The sequence below is a fragment of the Strongylocentrotus purpuratus genome, unplaced genomic scaffold, assembly GCF_000002235.5.
Source record: "Strongylocentrotus purpuratus isolate Spur 01 unplaced genomic scaffold, Spur_5.0 spur5_scaffold_9, whole genome shotgun sequence".
Classification (NCBI taxonomy): domain Eukaryota; kingdom Metazoa; phylum Echinodermata; class Echinoidea; order Camarodonta; family Strongylocentrotidae; genus Strongylocentrotus; species Strongylocentrotus purpuratus.
The window spans coordinates 13335663-13356372 of NW_022145615.1; the positions used below are offsets into that span (position 1 = coordinate 13335663).

At 35.4% G+C, this 20710-nt stretch overlaps 2 protein-coding genes across 2 annotated transcripts; both read left to right on the forward strand.

Moving 5' to 3' along the window:
• The first annotated feature begins 3629 nt into the window (after positions 1 to 3629).
• Positions 3630 to 10359, forward strand: LOC115920502. The gene is made up of 5 exons (XM_030976308.1): positions 3630 to 3929; positions 6016 to 6076; positions 7282 to 7506; positions 9539 to 9640; positions 10180 to 10359. Exons 1-5 carry the CDS (start codon positions 3927 to 3929, stop codon positions 10290 to 10292), a joined length of 504 nt encoding a protein of 167 aa, XP_030832168.1. The 5' UTR covers positions 3630 to 3926; the 3' UTR covers positions 10293 to 10359.
• Positions 10360 to 12681: 2322 nt separating this feature from the next.
• On the forward strand, positions 12682 to 18925 carry LOC115920740. Its single transcript, XM_030977273.1, has 4 exons — positions 12682 to 13052; positions 15739 to 15916; positions 16940 to 17064; positions 17606 to 18925. Exons 1-4 carry the CDS (start codon positions 12986 to 12988, stop codon positions 17899 to 17901), a joined length of 666 nt encoding a protein of 221 aa, XP_030833133.1. The 5' UTR covers positions 12682 to 12985; the 3' UTR covers positions 17902 to 18925.
• The last annotated feature ends 1785 nt before the right edge of the window (positions 18926 to 20710 follow it).

Here is a 20710-nt window from a genome sequence, read left to right on the forward strand (position 1 = left end):
AAAATGAGGATAAATTTATCCTCATTAAACTGTTAAATGAAGATAAATTTATCTTCATTAAACTGTTAAATGAGGATAAATTTATCTTCATTTAACAGCTAAATGAGGATAAATTTATCTTCGTTAACTCGAACTAGGCTGGCTCTGGGTACCGGAAAGCGAAAGCGACCACAGTGAACTCGTCTGCTTCTTCAGAAGTCAGATATGTGGGTGGTAGTGTGTGGAGATGTGAAAGAAAAATCAAGGAATCAGTTTGATGAAATTTTGAGGAAAAGTGAACAAAAATTCGTTCATTTTGAAAAGATATACTGTTTCAAGCTTTTTATGATTCTTCTGTCTATGGAAGAGAGAGAGAGAGGAAAAGTTTGTGTATGTGTGCGTGTGCGTGTGTGTGTGTGTATGTGTGTGTGTGTGTGTGTGTGGGGGGGGGGTGGGGTCATATATTAAACAGCACAGGAAAACCCCGATATTGGTATTGTTCTTGTGTTGTTTTTTTGATTTCTCATGAAATAGATATCCCGTTAATTTGCACCTTAGTATGCAATTGAAAAAAATGAAGTGTGGAAATCGAAGTGTACAAGGGCAGTGAAAACGATTAACGTATCTCCAAATCAATGTCATGAATACAATTTATAGAATGCGTATACAATAACAATAAAGAAGTTAAAATTCACATTTCAATCTTGATATGCTTTTAAATAGCGAATTTGAACAAAATGGTGTTCAGTCCAATTTTATTCAAGCTTAGCAAAAAAGGTGAACACAATTTAAAATCAATATTATGGTTAATATTTGCAAATATGTCAATGAGTTCTCATCAAAAATATATTAAAATTCACATTTCTTTCAGAATTCGTTATCTTAGTCCCATTAGAATCAAGACTGAACAGTATGTTTTTTTAATTGGCTATCTTAAAGCCACACTGTCCTACTTGTAGCTACTTGCTCCCTCTATATAGAAAACAATGCCTTATCCTCCATGATCCTCTTTTTCTTATGTTAATTGAGAGCTGATTTGATGAGATAACTACCTGTCCAGTGACCTTGCAGTGTGGTCTAATCTCGCCTATAAACTAGTACAGATAAGCTTTAAACCAAATTAAGATGACAAGATTTACGCTTCATCAAATTATTTTCATTACTGCATTAATTTAGAGATGTGTCAATCTTTGACACTGCCCTTAGCGCCCCTCTAAATGTTCGATTTACGTGAGAATTTGCCATCAAAATTGTTGAGGCTTTCAGCACTTGAGAGGGGCTTAAAAAAAAATTTAAAAAAAAAAAAAAAAAAATCGATTTCCACACTCGATTTATTTTAATTGGATAACAAATCAATAGGGAAAATATGAAATTAACCTTTTCTTCATGACCGACACTTATTTGCATTCTATGTAAATAATTTGATCAAGTTGGATATTAATGATTTTTAAATTAAAATTGGGAGCATTAAGTGGGGGCATTTGAATTATTCTAGTCGGGTACAAAGATGCGAAATTATGAAATATTATAGTATTAATGACTGCTTTGAGAGAAATAGTTGTTTTTATACGCTCAAGGGAAGGTTAGAATTGTGCTATTGCCCCGAGGCGTGCCGAGGGCAATAGCCCAATTGTAACCTTCCCGAGAGCGTATAAAAACAACTATTTCTCGAATATTAAAGCAGTTATTAATACTTTTATATGCCGAAAAAAGATTTTAAAAAATAAAAAATAAAAAATAGACACTTTTGTCGAAGATGGGATTCGATCTCTTGCGTACAAAAGGTGATGTAACTAAAATCAGCGCCTTAAACCGCACGGATATCGCGCTCTGTTACCATACTTAACAGTTTTCTCTAATATATACATTAAAATGGATTTAAAACGGCTTCGCGTGATTGATGATTCGCGGCTGCTCCATTAATCGGGCCCTTCTTTTACTTTTGCAATGCATATTGGCACGAACTTAGATCAAGATCTATCGGCAGATGTTGTTTTTTGTTTTTGGAAGTTTATTTTCGTCTTCATGTCAACAATGCAAGATAAAATTGTCGGTAAGATCGATCGAGATTCAATTGTATTGAAATTACCGACCAATTCTTCGCACACGTACGGTATCCCCGATCGCTCAAACCATTTTTTAACATGTAAACCTATGGGGTAACCATGGAGACTGACCTATTTTCCCAATAACCATGGTTATTGGGAAAATAGGTCTGTTTTTACAGGAACAGTTAAAGTTTATGAATGCAATTTCGACCAATCAGATTGCTTAAGTGAGGTATATAAATGATATTATTTCATAGCCGACGTTAATGTGCATATTAGGCAAGTTACAGTCATTATATTAATCGAAAAAATATTGTCATTATGTTCACTGACCTTCAAAACATCACTTAAAGGGAAAATAACTACAAAATTGGTACATGATTTTTTTTTCTAATATTCAAACTCATATGCAAATTTAACTGATTTTCACTTCTTAAAGTTTCCTAGACTTTTGGTATGTTGTTAAGAAGATTATTTCTAAGTGCACTGCAGTATAATGAATTCATTTGCAACTTGTTTTGGGTGAATTAATATCGTTTGACTGGACTATACTCTGTTTAGAGCCAGAAGGGCATTACATCTGTGTTAAAGAGAAGTTATACTAGCAGCAAACATATTTCAGTCCTTTTGTATAGATGGAAATGAAAAGTCACATATATTTGACTGGCTATTCATGTACGAAGGCCAATATTGTGTAAGACTAATATTTGGTATAAGGTCAATATGAATAAAATGTCAAACTGGTCACCTTCATGTATTTGAAACCCCTACCTATAAAGGCGACTACATCAGCAGTAGTTACAGGCTTTGCATCCTACCATTCGTCTTTGGTTGTCTATTTAAGAGTTTTTAATTTGTTTCCTTCATAGACATGCTCGACATGTTGCATTCATAATTGTAAGCATTCAATATTATCTCGATTGCACTTATATTAGGTTAAAGTCACTGCTGTAGGTACAATTCATGAATAGGTTATACATGCATAGTTCAGAATCATTGGGGAAAACTACAATACAGTCATGGCATGATACTAACAACCAAGGTTTCGCTTGCAGATCGGAAACTATAGTGATTAATCATGTTTATATCGAGTGGGATCAATGTATCGCTGGAAATTTAGCTCCACGAAAGCCACATTAATTTTTAATTTCATTGCATTAGTTTATTGCCATATTACCTTTTTTTCTATACATTTCTAAAGTAAATTTTGGGTCACATGTCATTGTTGCTGGTATCAGATGACACAGCAAATGACCAGATACCCTTGACTTGCCCATGAACAGTATTCATGTATGTATATCATTATTAGGTTTACGTATATGTAAACCTAATGTACATGTACATGTATATCTGCAAGGATATGTACTTTGCATCCTTACCGGTACCTTAAAGTGTACTGGAGGTGGATAATAGCAGGGAAGGGATCGATGTTCATTTGTCTACCTGAGGAACTGTATATTTTATGCGCACGCGGCATACTAGTACCGTACTAGATTTAGGACAATCAAGGTTGACGCATTCTCGATCGCCGACTGAGACGACGTGACGCATGCGCAGTGCCTTAAAATCATGCGTTGCAGTCAAAGCTGTCGACGTGCCAGTTCAAGGTGATTCGACACAGACAGACACTCGTTTGTTTTGAGAGTTAAGAACATTAAATATTCACCAAACTGTAAGCCCTCAGAGCTGAGATGAGCGTTACTGGAAAATATCCTTTACATTTTTTATGCGTTCTGTAAAATACATTATCATTAAAGCAAACGTGGATGTTGCTATGACAATTATGTAGTTGCGCGTGTGCCTTTCGTCGAGACAGCTTTGGATCTAGACATAAATCTAACAGTTCGGCTTAGCAGAACTCGTTTGGGTATCTGTTTGGAGCAGTTGAAAACGGACCAAATGGTAAGCATTACCTGTTTAAAATCCGTGTTGTCTTTTTCGAAATATCAAATGAAGTAAGAACCACACCGACCATGCCGACTGTAATTCATAGATTTATCAACTGTGACATCATTATCCTCTATTTCTCACCGTCATTCTTTCTCTCTTACCCCTTTCCCGCCTCATCCTACCCCATTTTCTCGTCCCCGATGCCTATTGATTCAAATGACATGCTTGATATCAACTATCTTGGTGTGTTATTAGTCATTTAATGTTTTTAGCTTTTTTCTTTAATTTCATTCTTTCTAAATTCATTCATATTTCATATAAACCTTTTTATATCATATATATTTACGCTAGCTATCTTCATTTGATGGGCTACCTTTTTTTTGTTGATTTTGTTGTTTCTTTTTCATTCATATAACACTTTTTATATCATTATGTATATGTTTGTACATGTAATTCCTTTTTGTGTATTAGCTTTCTCTCTTAACTTTGTCATCTTTTGGTAGTTTTTTCTATGTATTTATATTCAATTTGATGTGTTTTATGAATGTAACACGGACTTGCTGAAAAGGCAGTCTTTTTAGGTTGATATGGGTTTTACCGTGATCAAATAAATTCAATTTAATTCAATTATTCTGAAATGATCTCTTGGAGACTTATCTACTAGTCTATCAAGGTTATTGAATAGGATTTGTATGAATTAGTTACGTGTGAAAAACCCCTTTAAAAGAGGGTTCATTTATTTAGAGTTTGACTAAATTTGGTATCATTGCAATCGTAAATTTACACTGAGTAAGAATATTACAATTGTTTGACTTGTAAATCCGAGCGAAAAATATAAAAATTGATTAGAATTGACGAAAAATCAACCGACTCATGACGAAAACGATCGTAATACAGCTAAATTTCCAGTGACGTCACCGAATGAACAATGGGCCGCTCAGTTGAACTTATTGACAATGGTGCACGATGTAGTGTGTGTGAAAATCAGTTGTATTGCAAAGAAAATCCCCTGGAAATATCGATAAGGACGAAAACATGCTTGATTTGAGTTTTGAGGAGATAAAAGAAGGAAGTACCCCGGACAGCGATTACGGCAATAAAGATGTGAGAGATTTAGACCTAGATGTAGAACTCTACACCTGTAGAGTTCTACTGGCCCCTGTACGGTACTATATTACCTGCTTTGCAGCGCATTCACAGTAGCCGACTTGCCATACAGCCATAGCCAGCCCGGCGGGCGATCGAGCTAGCCGTGAATCGCGAACCGGACCGGACTGATCTAGATCATCTCTCGATTCCCCCTTTCCCCATTTATCTGGTACTACGACTTAATTTATCAAAAATCACAAATTCATTGGTCTAATCTTTCATTTTCGTTATGAATATCTGGGCAGTTTTATGTAATAATGTCGCCTTTTTTGCACCAGAAGAATCGACAGGTCAGCATACAAAATATCCTTCGCACTCCCAGATCAGACACGTACATGCTAACATGCCCTCAAAATAAGTGACCATTATTCCGATTTCGATGCTAAAATATGACGGAAATAACTTAGCAATCAAACAAAAGTTTTTAGAAAGTACTATTATTTGGTGTATCTCATTTGAAGTGCCAAAATAAAGGAAATATCGCCACTGGCGGTAGTCATACAAACAACGTTAAGCCCATATCTAAAAATTGCAATGGGCATCCAACATTGTCCCGAATGTGTGATGCAGGGTAGTTCATTCGGTGACGTCACACATATCTCATGTGTTCTATCGCCGTCATTTCAATTATTGAGTGGGTTCTGGGAAGGGTATCAAAATTGCATTTTTTTTTTTTTTTTGTAAAATAACCATTTCAGGTCTTCTTTATTCTTTTCTTCATAATAATATAAGCATATTCACATTTTTAGCATTCAAAATTGCATTTACTTCATTCCTCACACTAGTGAGGGCTCAACAAGTATTTTCCTCGTTTTTTGATTGCTCCCAGCAATCTGTAGAGGTATAATTTACCTATTTTCAAAATTTCAATGAACCTTCTCTTTAATCATAGAAATTGTAATTCCAAAGTGCATTGACTTTTAATCACGAAATCTTTTTTCTACCCCAGGGTGAGAAACGTGGACATTTTTGGAAGGCCACTTTAGCTGTCCTATCATGCGTATTCTTTGGTATGTACCTACTTGTTGCTTCATCAGATGAAAATTCAAAATCTTGTTTTCACCATGAAATTATGGTGACATTTCGATTTTCCGAAGGTTCGTAATTCCGAAAGTTTTCTAATCCGAACGTTCATAATATTTAGAAGTTTGTATTTCCAAAAATAACATAGGATTAAAAATTCCGAAAATGGAACCAGCTTCGTAATTTGTAAAATGATAAAGGGTTCATAATTCCGAACATAACTATAGATTTTCGGAACAACGAACCATCGAAATAACAAATCCTATTTCATATCATGCATAATCATTAACCATCGGGTAAAAAACATAAAGAGCCTTCGGAATAACGAAAGAATTTTCCAGAATTATGAATAGTATTCCGTTCCGAAGTTTTGTGTGTATCGGACTTACGAAAGCTTTGGAACTATGAACCTCCTGAACAATGAAACTTCGGAAAAAACGAGAGTCTCCTAAAGTGTAGAAGACAACAAGGCTTTAAGTTAAATTTAAGTTCTAATTTGTTCCCCAATATTTCATTTACTACACCTGCCCCAGTAAAATGATTAGAGTCTTTGCATATGATGTTACTTGTAATAGTTCGGTCGTTCATTATCACGGCTAAGTCAAAATGGTAATAGTGTGAATAATATTTTGAAAGTTCGTGCCAACGTCCTTAGACGAATGGTATTATTATTGTGTGTCTTAACCTAGGTGTATGGATCTGCTGCCAGAGGTTCAGGCATTCATGTCCTAACTCGTGTAAATGTACCTCCATTTGCTGTATATTAAAGGGGATCGTGATTGGGCGAACATTACTCGAATTTTTCGTGAACTTGCCGAAAGCTGATCGGACACGTTGTATAGCGCATAATGATATGTGATGTACATTACAACTTGGAGAACATAGAAATAATGCAGAACAATATTAAAACTACCGTAAGGGCTTTCTTAAAAGTATTGCGAGGTAGACAATTCCAAGAAACAGAAGTTGATGCCATGAAGGATCGGTTTCCATATGTGTTCATGATTATTAATATTTATGTTTATTCATGAGCGTGTCCTCAATTGTCTCTATTTCCCATTTGTCTGGACTTTTGTTTTTCACCCAGTATATTCAATAAAAGTATTCTTTCAGATGGATGCTGGGGGAGGGGGGGGGGCTGCATCTACCCCTTCACTAGTACTTAGAAAAGCTTCTGTGCGTTTGCTCTCAGCCCAACTTGTGTCATGCGATGCAAGCAAGGCATGTTGTTCTGACGGGTTAGGCCTGAATTATACCCTGCCAATGCTCATGGAGTGTAAGAAGAAAGAACATCCCGACGGCAGGACGGTACAAACCATCCCCAAGATCATCCCTGCTTCATCTGAAACTGGTGGATGTCCTACCAGGAGGAAAACACTAAATATACCTCCTGGACACAGAGTGTGCAGATTTCCAGGTATTTATATGATTTTATTCATTTGGGTAGGGGAGGGAGACAAAACGAGAGAGGGAGAAAGGGAGAGATAGAGAGAGAGATAGAGAGAGAGAGAGAGAGAGAAAGAGGGGGGGGGGGGTTGTTGGAGGATATAAACAAGTATTTACAGTAAACAACTTAATTATGCATAACCCTAGTAAATTTCATGTTTTTTGTGTTCATAACTCATGAATGAAAGATGGACTGGTTGAATTAGGGCCTTTGTTAAATATGTTTTAATATAGCTTTTATATGTCGCATTCTCAAGAAACATAATCGGAACACCTAATTTGTTAACATCCTTAAACAAACTACAAAACTTGGGTATGCATAATTAAGTTTTTAACTGTATATTTGATCATGTTGACATATTAAAATTATGACGAAATGTTTGTTTGTCTTTATGTGTGTATGTGCGTGCGTGTGTGCGTGTGTGTATGTGTGTGTGTGATTGTATGTGTGTTTGAGACAGAAAGAGGAGAGAGAGAGAGAGAGATTTCTTTTCATAGCCTTAATTGTCAAACTAAATGCAGTGTCCAAAAGTTGTTCGTCTCTAAAAGTGGATAGTTTCTTTTTTCTTTTTCAATCAACTCTTTACGACTATGTATCATTTGAAATGTCCCGGCACAATTGGCGAAAAATATGCTAATTCTTTCAAACTTGTTTTGGTTTACTTGCCAACTGTATCTGGCTGAAATAATCCGATAATTGAAATACATACTAAACGCTTCATTCAAATTCGAGGGAATCTAATTCTTACCTTATTCCAACAATATTGTTATTCGACGAAACAGTATCAAAACAATTGTCAATAGCTAAGGCAATCCAAAATTTTAAGTAAGGTATCAAGCATGATATTGATAATTATCGTCCCATCTCGCTCTTGATTAAAACAAAAAAAGAAAAAAAATAGTCTGTTCTATTGTTAAATAAATACAATATTTTGGCTAGGTCCAAATTTGGTTTCCGGAAAAAACACTATTCAACTACTCATGCATTACTGATGTTCATCAACAAAGTAGCTAAAGACTTGGACCGTTTTCCCTACACAATCGGTTTATTCCTGGACTTCTCCAAGTCCTTTGGAATTTTGATCACGATTTTCCTCCCCAAATGATCTCATTACGAAATTCGTGGCAAGGCTTCGGAATCGAACTACCTTTACATTTGACTGACTGTCAACAATATGTTTATATCAATGATCATGAATATAAAATATTAAATAAAAAATGTCCTGCTTACTTTGTGCACCACATAATGTCTTTGTTATTTGAACTACGGAATCCTTGCGTAGGGGAACAGTTCTTAATTCCTGAGCATTCAACATCTTCTTACCAAAAAAGGGCTATTAGAATAATTAACAATACTAGCTATCGAACCCATACAGCCCCACCCTTCTACTCATATAAGCTACTTATAAGATACATGACCTCTACTCACACAACGTGGGAAAATTTATATTTCATCTCAGAACACGCAAACTTACCCATTTCCGTATCTTCCATGCATATGTTTTGTTGTCAAATATTCAATTCATTCCTTGACTCCTATCCAACACGACAACGCAATTCCTATCACCTTCCTGTTATAAATTTAATCACATTGACAAATCCGACACCAGACCGGCAGCATACCAAACTTAAGTATTACATTACGTCTATGACCAAGAATTGGTCGGTTTGAAGTCGGTCTGAAGTCAGTTTGGCGGTGTGACCGAGGTATCACTCGAACAGCTTTCGCTCACAATACTATAATAGTCACCGAACCATTATTGTTTCTCTTAAACAATTACATAATTATCCCATGGCCCCCTTATACATATTGCTATAACTGGTTGTTCGTCTTATTTCAACCCTCTCGACATTTTCCTCAAGATGACATAAAGAGTAACACACTTCACATTTCTTTTTTTTTTATAACTCAGAGCTCAATGAGTCCTATTTTGTCTGCAGTAGCCATCCATTTTATACATAAATCTGCGTTTTGTTTTGCGGTGGTTCATATCTTTAACCAGATTGTGACCAACAAATTTGTGGAAACGGATGGTGTGAGGAGACTATGACAAGTTACCTGTGTCACTGCTCGTCTGGATTTAAAGGAATACATTGTGATCACGGTGAGAACAATCATTAAAATTTAGATTTGTTAGCTGTTACATTCACAGAGAAATGAATTAGTCGGATTGGATTTAAAATGATTGTAGTGTACATTGTAAAATGCATAGGACCCAAATCAAGAACTTTTTCAATTGGGTGGTGTGAAATGTCGCAATATTCTATTATGTAATCAAATGCGAAAAAACTGAAGGCATTTAACCGAGATTCAGACATTTTCATGATTTCAATATGTTTCAATTTTCAGTGTCAAAGCACAATATCTGCAAATCAAATGTTCATAAAACCTACGTTTTTTCGTTCATCTTGCTATACTTGGCTGCTTCTTTCTTTAAAACGTAATTCAAATGACTGGCTTTATTGCAAAGCGAAGGAAATATGGTCCTCTTCGTTTCATGGTTCACTGATGTTTTTACCCCTGGTATTTTAGACTTTTTGGGGTCATATTTTGACCTCTGTTTTCCTTTCTGGTATTTACCTCCGATATTTTTACCTTTGATATTAATAAACCACATCTACTTGTTCGAATGCTTCTCTACAGAATCATCTTCATCTCAAGACACAGCTACCACGTCCATGACAAGGGCTACCACCACCACCACCACCACCACCACTCCAATAGCCACCAAAACCACCCCTAGGACTGGTGAGTGATGATAAATACCAGGTCTTCCAGAACAAATCTGCCTGTCTGTCTGCCCATATTTATCTCTCCTTTCTCTCTCGCAACCCTTTCCCGTTCCCTTTTCTTGCCTCTGTCGAATTCCTTTTCTATATTTCATACTTAGGCCCAATGTCTCTCGTTGTTGATCTTCACAATGACAAATCTTCCATCACTGTGTAAAAAAAGGAAATGGGTTTCTTGCCTTTTCACTCTCATCATAATTTACTTGGCCAACTGATTTAATGAACACGTCCACCATGACACCAGTATAGTCAGGAACATTTGCTCATATTATATTAAAGTGGCAGACCAGCGAAAACTGAAGAGAAAAAACGCAACCATCGACAACCGCTACCTTCGAAAAGTCCCGAAGTTTGAAAGAAACACTTGGTGACCGAGCGCCAATCGGTTGCGGAAAGGACGTCGATGAGTTGCACGATGGGGTTGCTGACTGATCGGCCATCATAAGAAAGTGGATATTTCTTCCTCGCCAACCGCTCGTTGGAAGATTGGGAAGTAGTCGCCGACTGGTCGCCGACTCATTACCATGATCACCGGGTTGCGGTAAATAAAAACTAAACTAAACAACAACAACAACAACAAAAATGGCGATGGTTGGAGATGTCATTTAGATGTTAATCGATGGTGTTTATGTCGCCAACCGGATGTAATCCAATTGCCAACTGGTTGCTGAAGGTCACCCAGAAACAATTTTTAAGATAAAATATTGTCGTACCGTTATTATTAGTAGTAGTTTTAGTATTATTGTTATCACTACGATTACTTTTATAATAATTATTATTGATATTATTATTATAATTATTATAAGTATTCCCGTTTAGATTTTCTGTCGTGATTCTGATTAATGAAAGGGAAATCCACCCTTGATAAAATGAAAGCAGAAAGTGTGAAGAATGGAGTCAGACCAAAAATAAGAAAGTTATGATTGTTTGGTGTTATAGGCTCTTCAAATCTGTTATTTGTCTAGGCGGGCAACTATTTGTTCCAACACACAAAATAACTTATATTTCATTTTTTCTTTCGAGGACCTAATATGCTTTCCATAAGAAATTTTCAGTAGTGCCAAGGGAGAATTAGGAGAAAAACATAAATGAATGATATTTTGACAATATATGTACGCGACAAACAAGAAAGTTGTCAGTGTGTATTATGTCACAATACAGGAACGAAATTGTCATTTTTAGATCCGCACTTATTTAGTGATCTCATGTTTAAACAATTTATCAATCTCATGTTATTGGTTTGATTTACTTCAAACTTTCACCATTCTGTTTATACAATTTTCTTACAAATTTACTTATTACAAGCCTTAACGACTTTGACAAAAGTCTCATTTTCCCGGAATTCTTCGTTACCAACAAATATGTATTATTTTTCAATCTTTTTCTTTCTTAAGTTAAGATTGAAAGCATGAAGCAGTAGCATTTCTTTTAGATTCATGCACAAAGAGTATTCTTTAATTTATTTAAAACTAAATAAAATGATGTTAAATATTTTGTTGTCTGCAAAAATGTGTCTTACGAAAATTATCACGATGTTGTAGTGAATGTAAAGGTATAATTACTTGCAAATTACAAATCTGTCATTCCAAATGGATGGATAATGTTTGTTTTTTCTACCTATGAGACAAAGAAGAACAACTAATGCTAAAATAATCTAAATTTTAAGTGATATTTGGTACTACAACCCGGAAGAATAGCAGTTGCTACACTCTAAAAAAATATTGGGCAAAAAATTGCTCAATTTTTACTCAACATGAGGGCGATTATGTGTCCAACCAACTGTTGGCTAAATTAAAGAATATACATGATTTACCCAGCGTTGGATAAAAAGAAAATACCCAACTTTTAACCAACAAAGCTTTACCCAATCAGAAATTCACCCAATTCTCACTATAATGTGTAGCTTTTTATACACTAGTTGCGCAAATAGGTTGGATAAAATATTATTAAATTATATATAAAGGGACATTAGTGCCGCTTCGGGACTCAAACCGCAAAACTTGTGATCCACAGTCCTGTGACATATCCACTCGACCACGACACCTTTAATATAAAAGGTACCACTATTGTTGCATTTTTGTTGCCCTTCTTACGTTTGCCCAGTAACATCTGCCCATCAAATTTCGAACATTTAATTGGGTAACTATACATGTAGTAAACGGTTGGGAGAAAATAACCCAAATGTTGAACAAAGATGGCCCAACTTTAATTTGCCCAATAACATTACACAATCATTTCATCGGTAACTACATGGTTGGTAGAAAATAACCCAATTGTTGGACAAGAATGGCCCGACTTTAATTTACCCAATTACATTACCCAACCTATGTTTTACCTTCCATTAGGTAATTTCATATAGTAAATGGTTGGGAGAAAATAACCCAATTATCGGGCAGAATTTGCCCAAATTCGATTTACCCAGTAACATCTGCCCAACTTTCGTTACAGTTTACAGACATGCTAAAGCGATTGAATCCGTATTTTCAGAACCATCCGTCAAGATCTTGGTGTCAATCAATGAAATATCCCCGGGGACTATCTTTACTGCTAACCTACAGGATGAATTAGTATTTACTGCCATCCCCGCTTCACCTGAACCAAGGGGTATAACATACGACACTGTTTCTCACAAGATATACTGGAGTGATTTATCCGACAAAATGATTTATCGAGCTAATGTAGATGGGACGAACAGGGAAGATGTCGTTCTATATAACTATAAAAAAGGTAAGAACAGATTTAAAAACAAAATTTTTTCAATGAGTGAATGACGTCATACATATCTGATTTTGATTGAGATGGTATTTAATATGAAGCTTGTATATTTAAATCTCGGAAGTGTCCTGAACATGCTTAAAGGTAAAGGTGAGTTCTGGTTAAACAAATAAAGTATTAATTTTTTTTCAGACATTGATACCTCTGTAAACATTATAGTTTGTTTATCAAATGAGACACACTGCTATTTAACGTTATATTATTTTAATCTCAAGTGAGCGACAGCCTTTTGTGGGTGAGGGTAACAAAAACCATACGTGACAAAGTGGTATTCTTTCCAAATAGTGTCTGCAGAGTAAAGGAAAAGAAAAGGCTTAGGTATTTAATAATCCGATCATTCAAATACCATCTTAGTAGTGCCATGTCGTGAAATAAAACAGGCATGAACCTCTTATTAATTGCAGCATTAACATTGTCAACTTTTACAATATTATAAAACTGCACTTCAGTGGTGGAAATGGTTGAAAAATACAAAAGCTTTCCTTCCATTTTCCGTATGCTTTAACAGGTCCAGTTATAGCCATAGATTGGCCAACTCGGCTTCAGTTGGACACAATCTTAAGCAGGGCTCCCACTTAGCCGAGTTGGAGCCTCAAGTTGTGGCGAGCTGGCTCGATCTTATGGCAAGCCGTTTTATCATTAAAACATATTTTTTGATATCACGAAATAATTTTACGTTGTAAAGCACTGAAAATTCTTGATATCAAGAATTGAATTCGTGATATCAAGAATTCGATTTAATGATATCAAGAAATATGTTTAATGATAAAACTGCTTGCCATAAGATCGCGCCAGCTCGCCACAACTCGTGGCTCCAACTCGGCTAAGTGGTAGCCCTGCTTAAGGTGCAAAGGCGTAATGAGCATAAACTTCTTTAGGGGGTAAAAAAAAAAGCCCCGGAAAATCATGTCATTTCAGCAAAAATTTTTGTAAATCACTAGTATCGAATTAGAGTAAACCACGTTTGATTTGCCCAAGCTCCACTTATCAGTACGCCAGTGCTACGGTGTAAGCTTGCCTAACACATACCGAAAGAGGAAGAGAGAGAGAGAGAGAGAACGAGAGAGAAAGAAATTGTAGGAGTGGAAAAGTGAATGGAAGAGAGAAACAGTGAATTTAAACGCACTCTATTATACATTGTCCTAAAAATATTCGTGACAAAGCACCAGCAGAATTCTTTAAAAATTCATGTGAATCTCACACGATGATTATTAAACCACTATAAAATCATGAAACGACTTGTTGCTAGGTACTCGCTCTTCATCAATCTTACATTACTCCTGAAAGAACCTGAAACAACACAACAGTCACAACCGTCTCTCTTTCTCCAAAATGAGATGCAATGCTGATAATAATAATAATAATAATACTCAGTTTTTATATAGCGCTTATTATAATAATGCAATATACAAATTAAAGCAGAATAACAAGTGGGTCTCTATTTCAAAATCACTGGGAAGGGATTTCAAAAAGTAAAAAATGTTATTAGCAAGTAGGGTCCTCGTTTTTGGAAGTTGATTAGAGCTCGCTTTTAACCCCGTAGGGTTGCTGTGTAATTCAGTATTTTCCCTCAACATTATTAAAGGAAATTCGGGTGACTCATTTTTGCTGAGCAAAAACATTGAAATGTCTTAGAAATGTTAGTCGAGTATAATGTATCTGTATGTGCTTGTAAGCCTGAATAAATGAAAATACATATGGATTTGTTTTCTGAAGAAGTAAGATTCTGTCCAGTGATGAGCCTTCACAGTTGATCCAGACCAGAATTGTATAATTCGAATCACAAAGAACAAACGTGGATTATAAATTCAATAATAATTGTGTCGGAGAAGATTACTTAACTTTGTTAAGGATAGGAATATTTCTGGACATTGTTTTACACATCTTATCAATATGTGGTTTCCATGATAACTTCTCATCCAATATCATTTTTGTTGCAGAAACCCTCTTAATATTAGTGTTATCAAAATTAATGTTTCCGGGTAAATTATCTATTATATTACTAACCAACACATATCTAGATGCTGCTTGTAAGTATCGGCTTGCATGGTGATGTAGATATACAGTAGGCTTGCGGGTGCAAAAAAGGTCCTAAAAAGGACTCTCGGTTATCTTTCTTGAGGGTGTGTAGTCCTGTTTCTAGTTTTTAATAAGTTCAGTGATGATTTATTAGTTCTGATTTATCTTCAAAATTAATTGTAGTGAGTAACTCAGCTTAAGTAACTCAGTAACTTTGTGTGAAAAGAAAGTTTTAGAATCGTCCGCAAAGAGAATAAAGAGAAAATACTTGATGACCTTTACAAATGGCTGTACTATTTATGAAAAAACAGATTTTGCCTGACGCAGACTGACCGAACAACATGGTAAACTGGAACCAACTTACATTAGCTCTCATCTGCCTATTATACTATGCTATTTTCGACCTCCCCTTGACGTAAGGTTGGGGGAGGGGGAGGGGGGTTCCGTTATTTGTGTTGCGTCAATCGATCGAGGATGGCTAACTTTTCCTCTCTACTTGGCCAAAATATCTTCACTCTGGACTCGCTTATATAGTATTTTTAAAGTATCCGATCACGTAGATGTAACGATGGAATCTTACATGTAACTCTATTTACTCATTGTTTCTTACGAATTGTAGGGGTATCAAATATGGCCGTTGCTCAAACACCAAGGATACTCTTCCTGTCTTCTGGGCAGGCATACAAAATAACATCAGTGTCAATTGAAGAGGGTAGTTCTGTACCGAAAACTGAAGTGGATTTCCTAACCAATCTCATTCATACTCCAGCCGCCATTTTGGTCGACGACGAACAAGGGTATGTATAACAACTTGCTTTAAGCTAAAGACCAGTTTTGGAAACGCCTCCATTAAAAAAAATCTGCACCTTCAAAATGTCAATTATATAGTGCAAAGCTTGGCATGATTTTTGTAATCACTGATTGCATTACTCTAAAATTAAGTTCATATGTTTAGCTTGCCATTGCTCGTTTCAGCTATGATTCCCACACATTAAATATCACGTTTACAGTATATCAAAAAACGTCTTCTTTTTGTTAAATGTCTGAATATGGATGCCTTAAAGGTAAAGACCAGTTATGGTCATGAGATTGCGTTGTGAAAGAAACGTTGTGGAATCGATCAGAAAAGGTTGATCATCTAGCATCTAGCATCTGCAAGGTTCTGGAATCATCAAAATGATAAGAAATGTGGCCCATTCTTCGTAAAGTTACAAGCACTATACACAAAAAGATGTATATGGGACTACCCTGTATCTCTCACAGTCCATGAGAGAAACAAATTTACCAAATATATGAATTAGTAGGCGGTTTCCCGGCAAATTTTTTATCATCATGTATTAGTCAAAACATATTCTTTCACATGATTGGTAATGAGAGCTTCCATTTCATTTTTCGAAATTGGGGCGTTTCCAATACTGGTCTTTACCTTTAAAATGATGCCATTATATATTTTATGTGCATTTCCTCTTTTATTTTTTTACTGGTACTTAAATAGTATCACTTTTTTTGTTGTTCATCTTAATATGAGAAAAAAGTCTACATTTCCCCAGCCTCGAAATGGACTCAGCCCATACCCTCGATGCTAGCATCGCTTGAACGTTGGTTTAAAATGAAATTTCATACATCATGGAGAACTATTTGAATATCAACGTAACTCTTAGTGATATTAATTAATACAATTTGTATGCATTTATGTACTTTAATTAAACAATTAATGCACTGACAACCATCGACTAAAAGAAAATGATTTTTTTTTAAATGATAAAGACATCTGATGGATTTACCTTAACTGAATTGAATTGATAATTTCCATGTTTTAGATATCTGTACATCGCCTTAAGATGGAGTATAGTTCGTACGAATCTCACTGGATCTGGTCATAGAGATGTAGTCTTTAAGGATGGAAAGTCATTGAATATCAACAGAATGGGCATCGATCTGACTCGTACGTATTCCATGTGTCTGGTGTTCATGGTTATTTTTCATGTCACTGGATTTCAAATGATTATTGAATGTTCGAAGGTTTTGCAACATTACTCACCAATATCATGAAGAATTATACTGATTTTGAATAATTGGGTGCATAATATCGAATACAAAGACCAAAATAAATGATGAGTGAACGATACCTACTTGTAGTGTTTCACTGATAAACAAATTCAAAATCGTGGTGTACAGGTGAACAAAGGGGAAACCAGAAGAAGAAAAAAAACGGTTGTTCTTAACAAACTATTAACGTTATCAAAATTATTCCCCATTTCCCCTAAAATATAGAAGGAATCATGCTTTCAATAATGCTTTGAAATTAATCCATAAACGCTGAACGTAGCAAAAACACCACTATTGTTAAATTCTTATATAATTGAGATGACAATATCCCTCTGTGGAACATTTGAGTACAACTATGAAAACGTCAGTTTCACAAGCAGACACGTCTTACTTTCGCCATTTGATATTGAAAATGACCAAACTTTCTTCGTTCACAGGATATGTACGTCGCATATTTTTCTTCGACTTGGGTACGCATAAATCTTTCTTCAAGGACCTAAACAGCTTTGATATATCTAGTGCCCAGGAATTGACGGAGTACATACCATTACCTAACCTCGAAAAGATCAGGGATATTTGCTACTTCAATAGTGTCATTTACTGGATAATTGGGGGCTCATCAGGGGGTATCGGCAAGATGACTGACTACGACCAGACCAACCCATCCTTTCAATTTCAAGAAATAAGTCAATTTAATCCTCGTCGAGCGTACTTCGCTGACATAGAAGCTTGACTTCTTTTAGTCTTGAGTTTTCTGTGATAAAGAATATAAACAATTAATAAACAATTTTCCTGTCAAAGAGTTATTCATAAAACTTAACAAAGATAAACTAAATATAAGTTATTATACATGTAGTTGTTACTAAATGATAGGCGTATGTGCGAAGCCTTTACTTGTCAAAATCGTGAATTTGATGCAATCATATGTTTTAAATTCCTCATCGATTTTTTTCCCCTCTTCTAATGAAGATAATATGAAAAATATGACGTTTATGCAGAAGATGAAGTGTCATGGGCAAGTCACCGAACTGTGGATGAATTAGTCCGTGGTTCGAGTCCAACATGCGGAACTAATGTCCCTTGGCAAGAGACTTATCTATGTAGCTCTAGTGGAGGTGTCATGGTAGAGTGGTTCATTCACTTGACTCTCAATTCAAGGGTTGGGGGTTCGAACCCCAGGTCAATACTAAGGTCCTTTGGTAAGACATTAATCCACATTAACGACTCTCCACCCCCGTGTTAATTGGGAACTTTCCGATTCGCAGGTGAATACTGATGATAATTCTGATTATAATAATGATAACAACATCATCAGCAACAATAATAGTAATAATAATAACAATGATAATAATTTAAATAATAATTTGGATAACAGTACTGATATTTATAATGATTATAATTATTTTCAATATTTATGTTGGTGTTATTACTCTCAACCGAGGTATAGTAAATTGGCATAGGAAAAGACTCCTTATAGGGCGTTTTGAGCATGTAATATGGATGTATGATTATGTGTATATTTAAAAAAATATAGTCTTCGTTATAATTATCATCCTAAATAACATGTTGAGGGCTTTGCTCTAGCCCTGAAACCTCGTTTAGCACCAAATGATAACAGCATGCATGGAAATTCCCGGGAGGTTTATAAACTCGTAATAATTTAATGGTGTGATTTAAGCCTTGAACAGAATCGGAGCGGTGAACTGTGGTGGTTATTCATGATGGCGTCAGGTGTAACACTCTTCACATTCCCTATCTTTTTGATGCGCGTATAGTTGCCATTCATTTATATGAAGACCCCCCCCCCCCCCCAACGCAGCGTTTTTACAGTGGTTTACCACGCCATATCTGAACGAGCCTTATTAGTGTAAAGTAGCTGTTAACTATGTACATACATTAAACAAAATACGATTTTATCTGATATTATAAGACGGTTTCTAGAATGTAAGCAATACGATCGGTTAATTTTAATTGACATCACGTGGGCATGCATTATTTTGTCCCACCGTGAAAAACATCTCCCATCGAAAATTGATAACGCACGCTCGATACCTATCGATATCGCTTTCGCGTAATTCAATATTTTACTATTGTAACTTGTAGAGTACCTTTATGTATCTAGATCTAACTTTAGAATATTCTAGGCCTTGATCTAGTTAGATCTAACTTAGATCTAGACAATAATAATAATAATCTTTTAAAGTCCACTCCAAATTGTATTAAGTTAAACCGAAAATGGAAATTCTTTTTGCCCAATTGATCGTGAGCCCGGCAGCCACTGAGCAGCGCCAGATCGACGTTGCTCTATCCCTTATTGTTGAACGCCAAACAAGGTAGCAGCAACTCCCGTCTTTTAACGATCTAATATCTATATTTACTCTAGATCTAGACTTAATTGTAAGAATGTATTGCAGACCCGTCTCATAAAACAAATAATGCACTATTTTGTTCGTGTGTTAGGGCAGTTCCATTGCACTCAGGTTAGTCAGTCACTCGCAACAGTGCGTTTTTTTGTATATAAGTAACCCCGTTTTCCTTTTCTGTGTACTGAGATAACAACGTAACTTTTCTGTATATGACATGGAAATGTAGTAGCCTCTTATATAAATAAAGACGTTAGAAGCTCGGTTTATATCTGTAGGGTCGAGATGACCGCAATTGTACTATTTCCTCTCGAATAAAGGTGATACATGTATATATATTTATAAGATGATGAAGTGGATCCTAATCAATTGATTGGTTGAGAGCATACACGTGACCAGGCATTTATTTTGCCTGGCTCGTATGTTATTAGTAGTTGTATTAGTACATTAGTAGGCCTAAATAATATGACCGGACATTGGTAACATAATATTATAAAACATCATCTTATAAAAAAAATAATACACATCATTTTGTTTGAGCATTAGTAAAATTACCCACACCCAGTAACTTCGAAACAGTCGAAACACACTCGGCTATCGCCTCGGGCGTGTTGGATTATTCCAAAGGTACCTTGGGTAGGTAATTCTTACTAATGCCCTCACTGCTGTGTATTATTTGTATAATATTTGTTTTATATCCCTATATCCTTCACCATGTGAATAATTTTACTTCATTTTTGTAAAGTGTGAATTACTTCTGTCATTTTGAAAAAAGAAAATGTGTTGGCCTATCTAATCGGCCTATTAACAATACTTGACTTTATGAACTGACGACATTAAGATCAGTCAATTACAGTATATGATTAAACATGTATGTTGATAATATATTGTTCACCTGGGGGATGTTTCACAAAGATCCTAAGTTGAACTTATCTCTAAGTTGGATTAAACAATTATGGAAAGCCGTTAGTATTTTTGAAAATATTTTGTAAAAGTTATTTTTAAAGGCGTAAAATGTTGATTCAAAACATTCATATTTTCTATTCTAATGGGAGATTTCATGTTCTTGATGTGAAATTTATGAAAAGTCTAAATTCCTTTTTTTTTTGCTTTTGAATATATTTTATTTCAAGGCTACAAATGGCTCTCCAAATATTTAAGTCCAACTTAGAGATAGGT

Coding starts and splice junctions, on each gene's coding strand:
- LOC115920502 (XM_030976308.1), top strand. Junction 7,507..9,538: donor CAGAGTGTGCAGATTTCCAG/GTATTTATATGA, acceptor ATCTTTAACCAG/ATTGTGACCAACAAATTTGT. Junction 9,641..10,179: donor AGGAATACATTGTGATCACG/GTGAGAACAATC, acceptor GCTTCTCTACAG/AATCATCTTCATCTCAAGAC.
- LOC115920740 (XM_030977273.1), top strand. CDS start 12,986: ATGATTTATCGAGCTAATGTAGATGGGACGAACAGGGAAGATGTCGTT. Junction 13,053..15,738: donor TCTATATAACTATAAAAAAG/GTAAGAACAGAT, acceptor TACGAATTGTAG/GGGTATCAAATATGGCCGTT. Junction 17,065..17,605: donor AATGGGCATCGATCTGACTC/GTACGTATTCCA, acceptor CTTCGTTCACAG/GATATGTACGTCGCATATTT.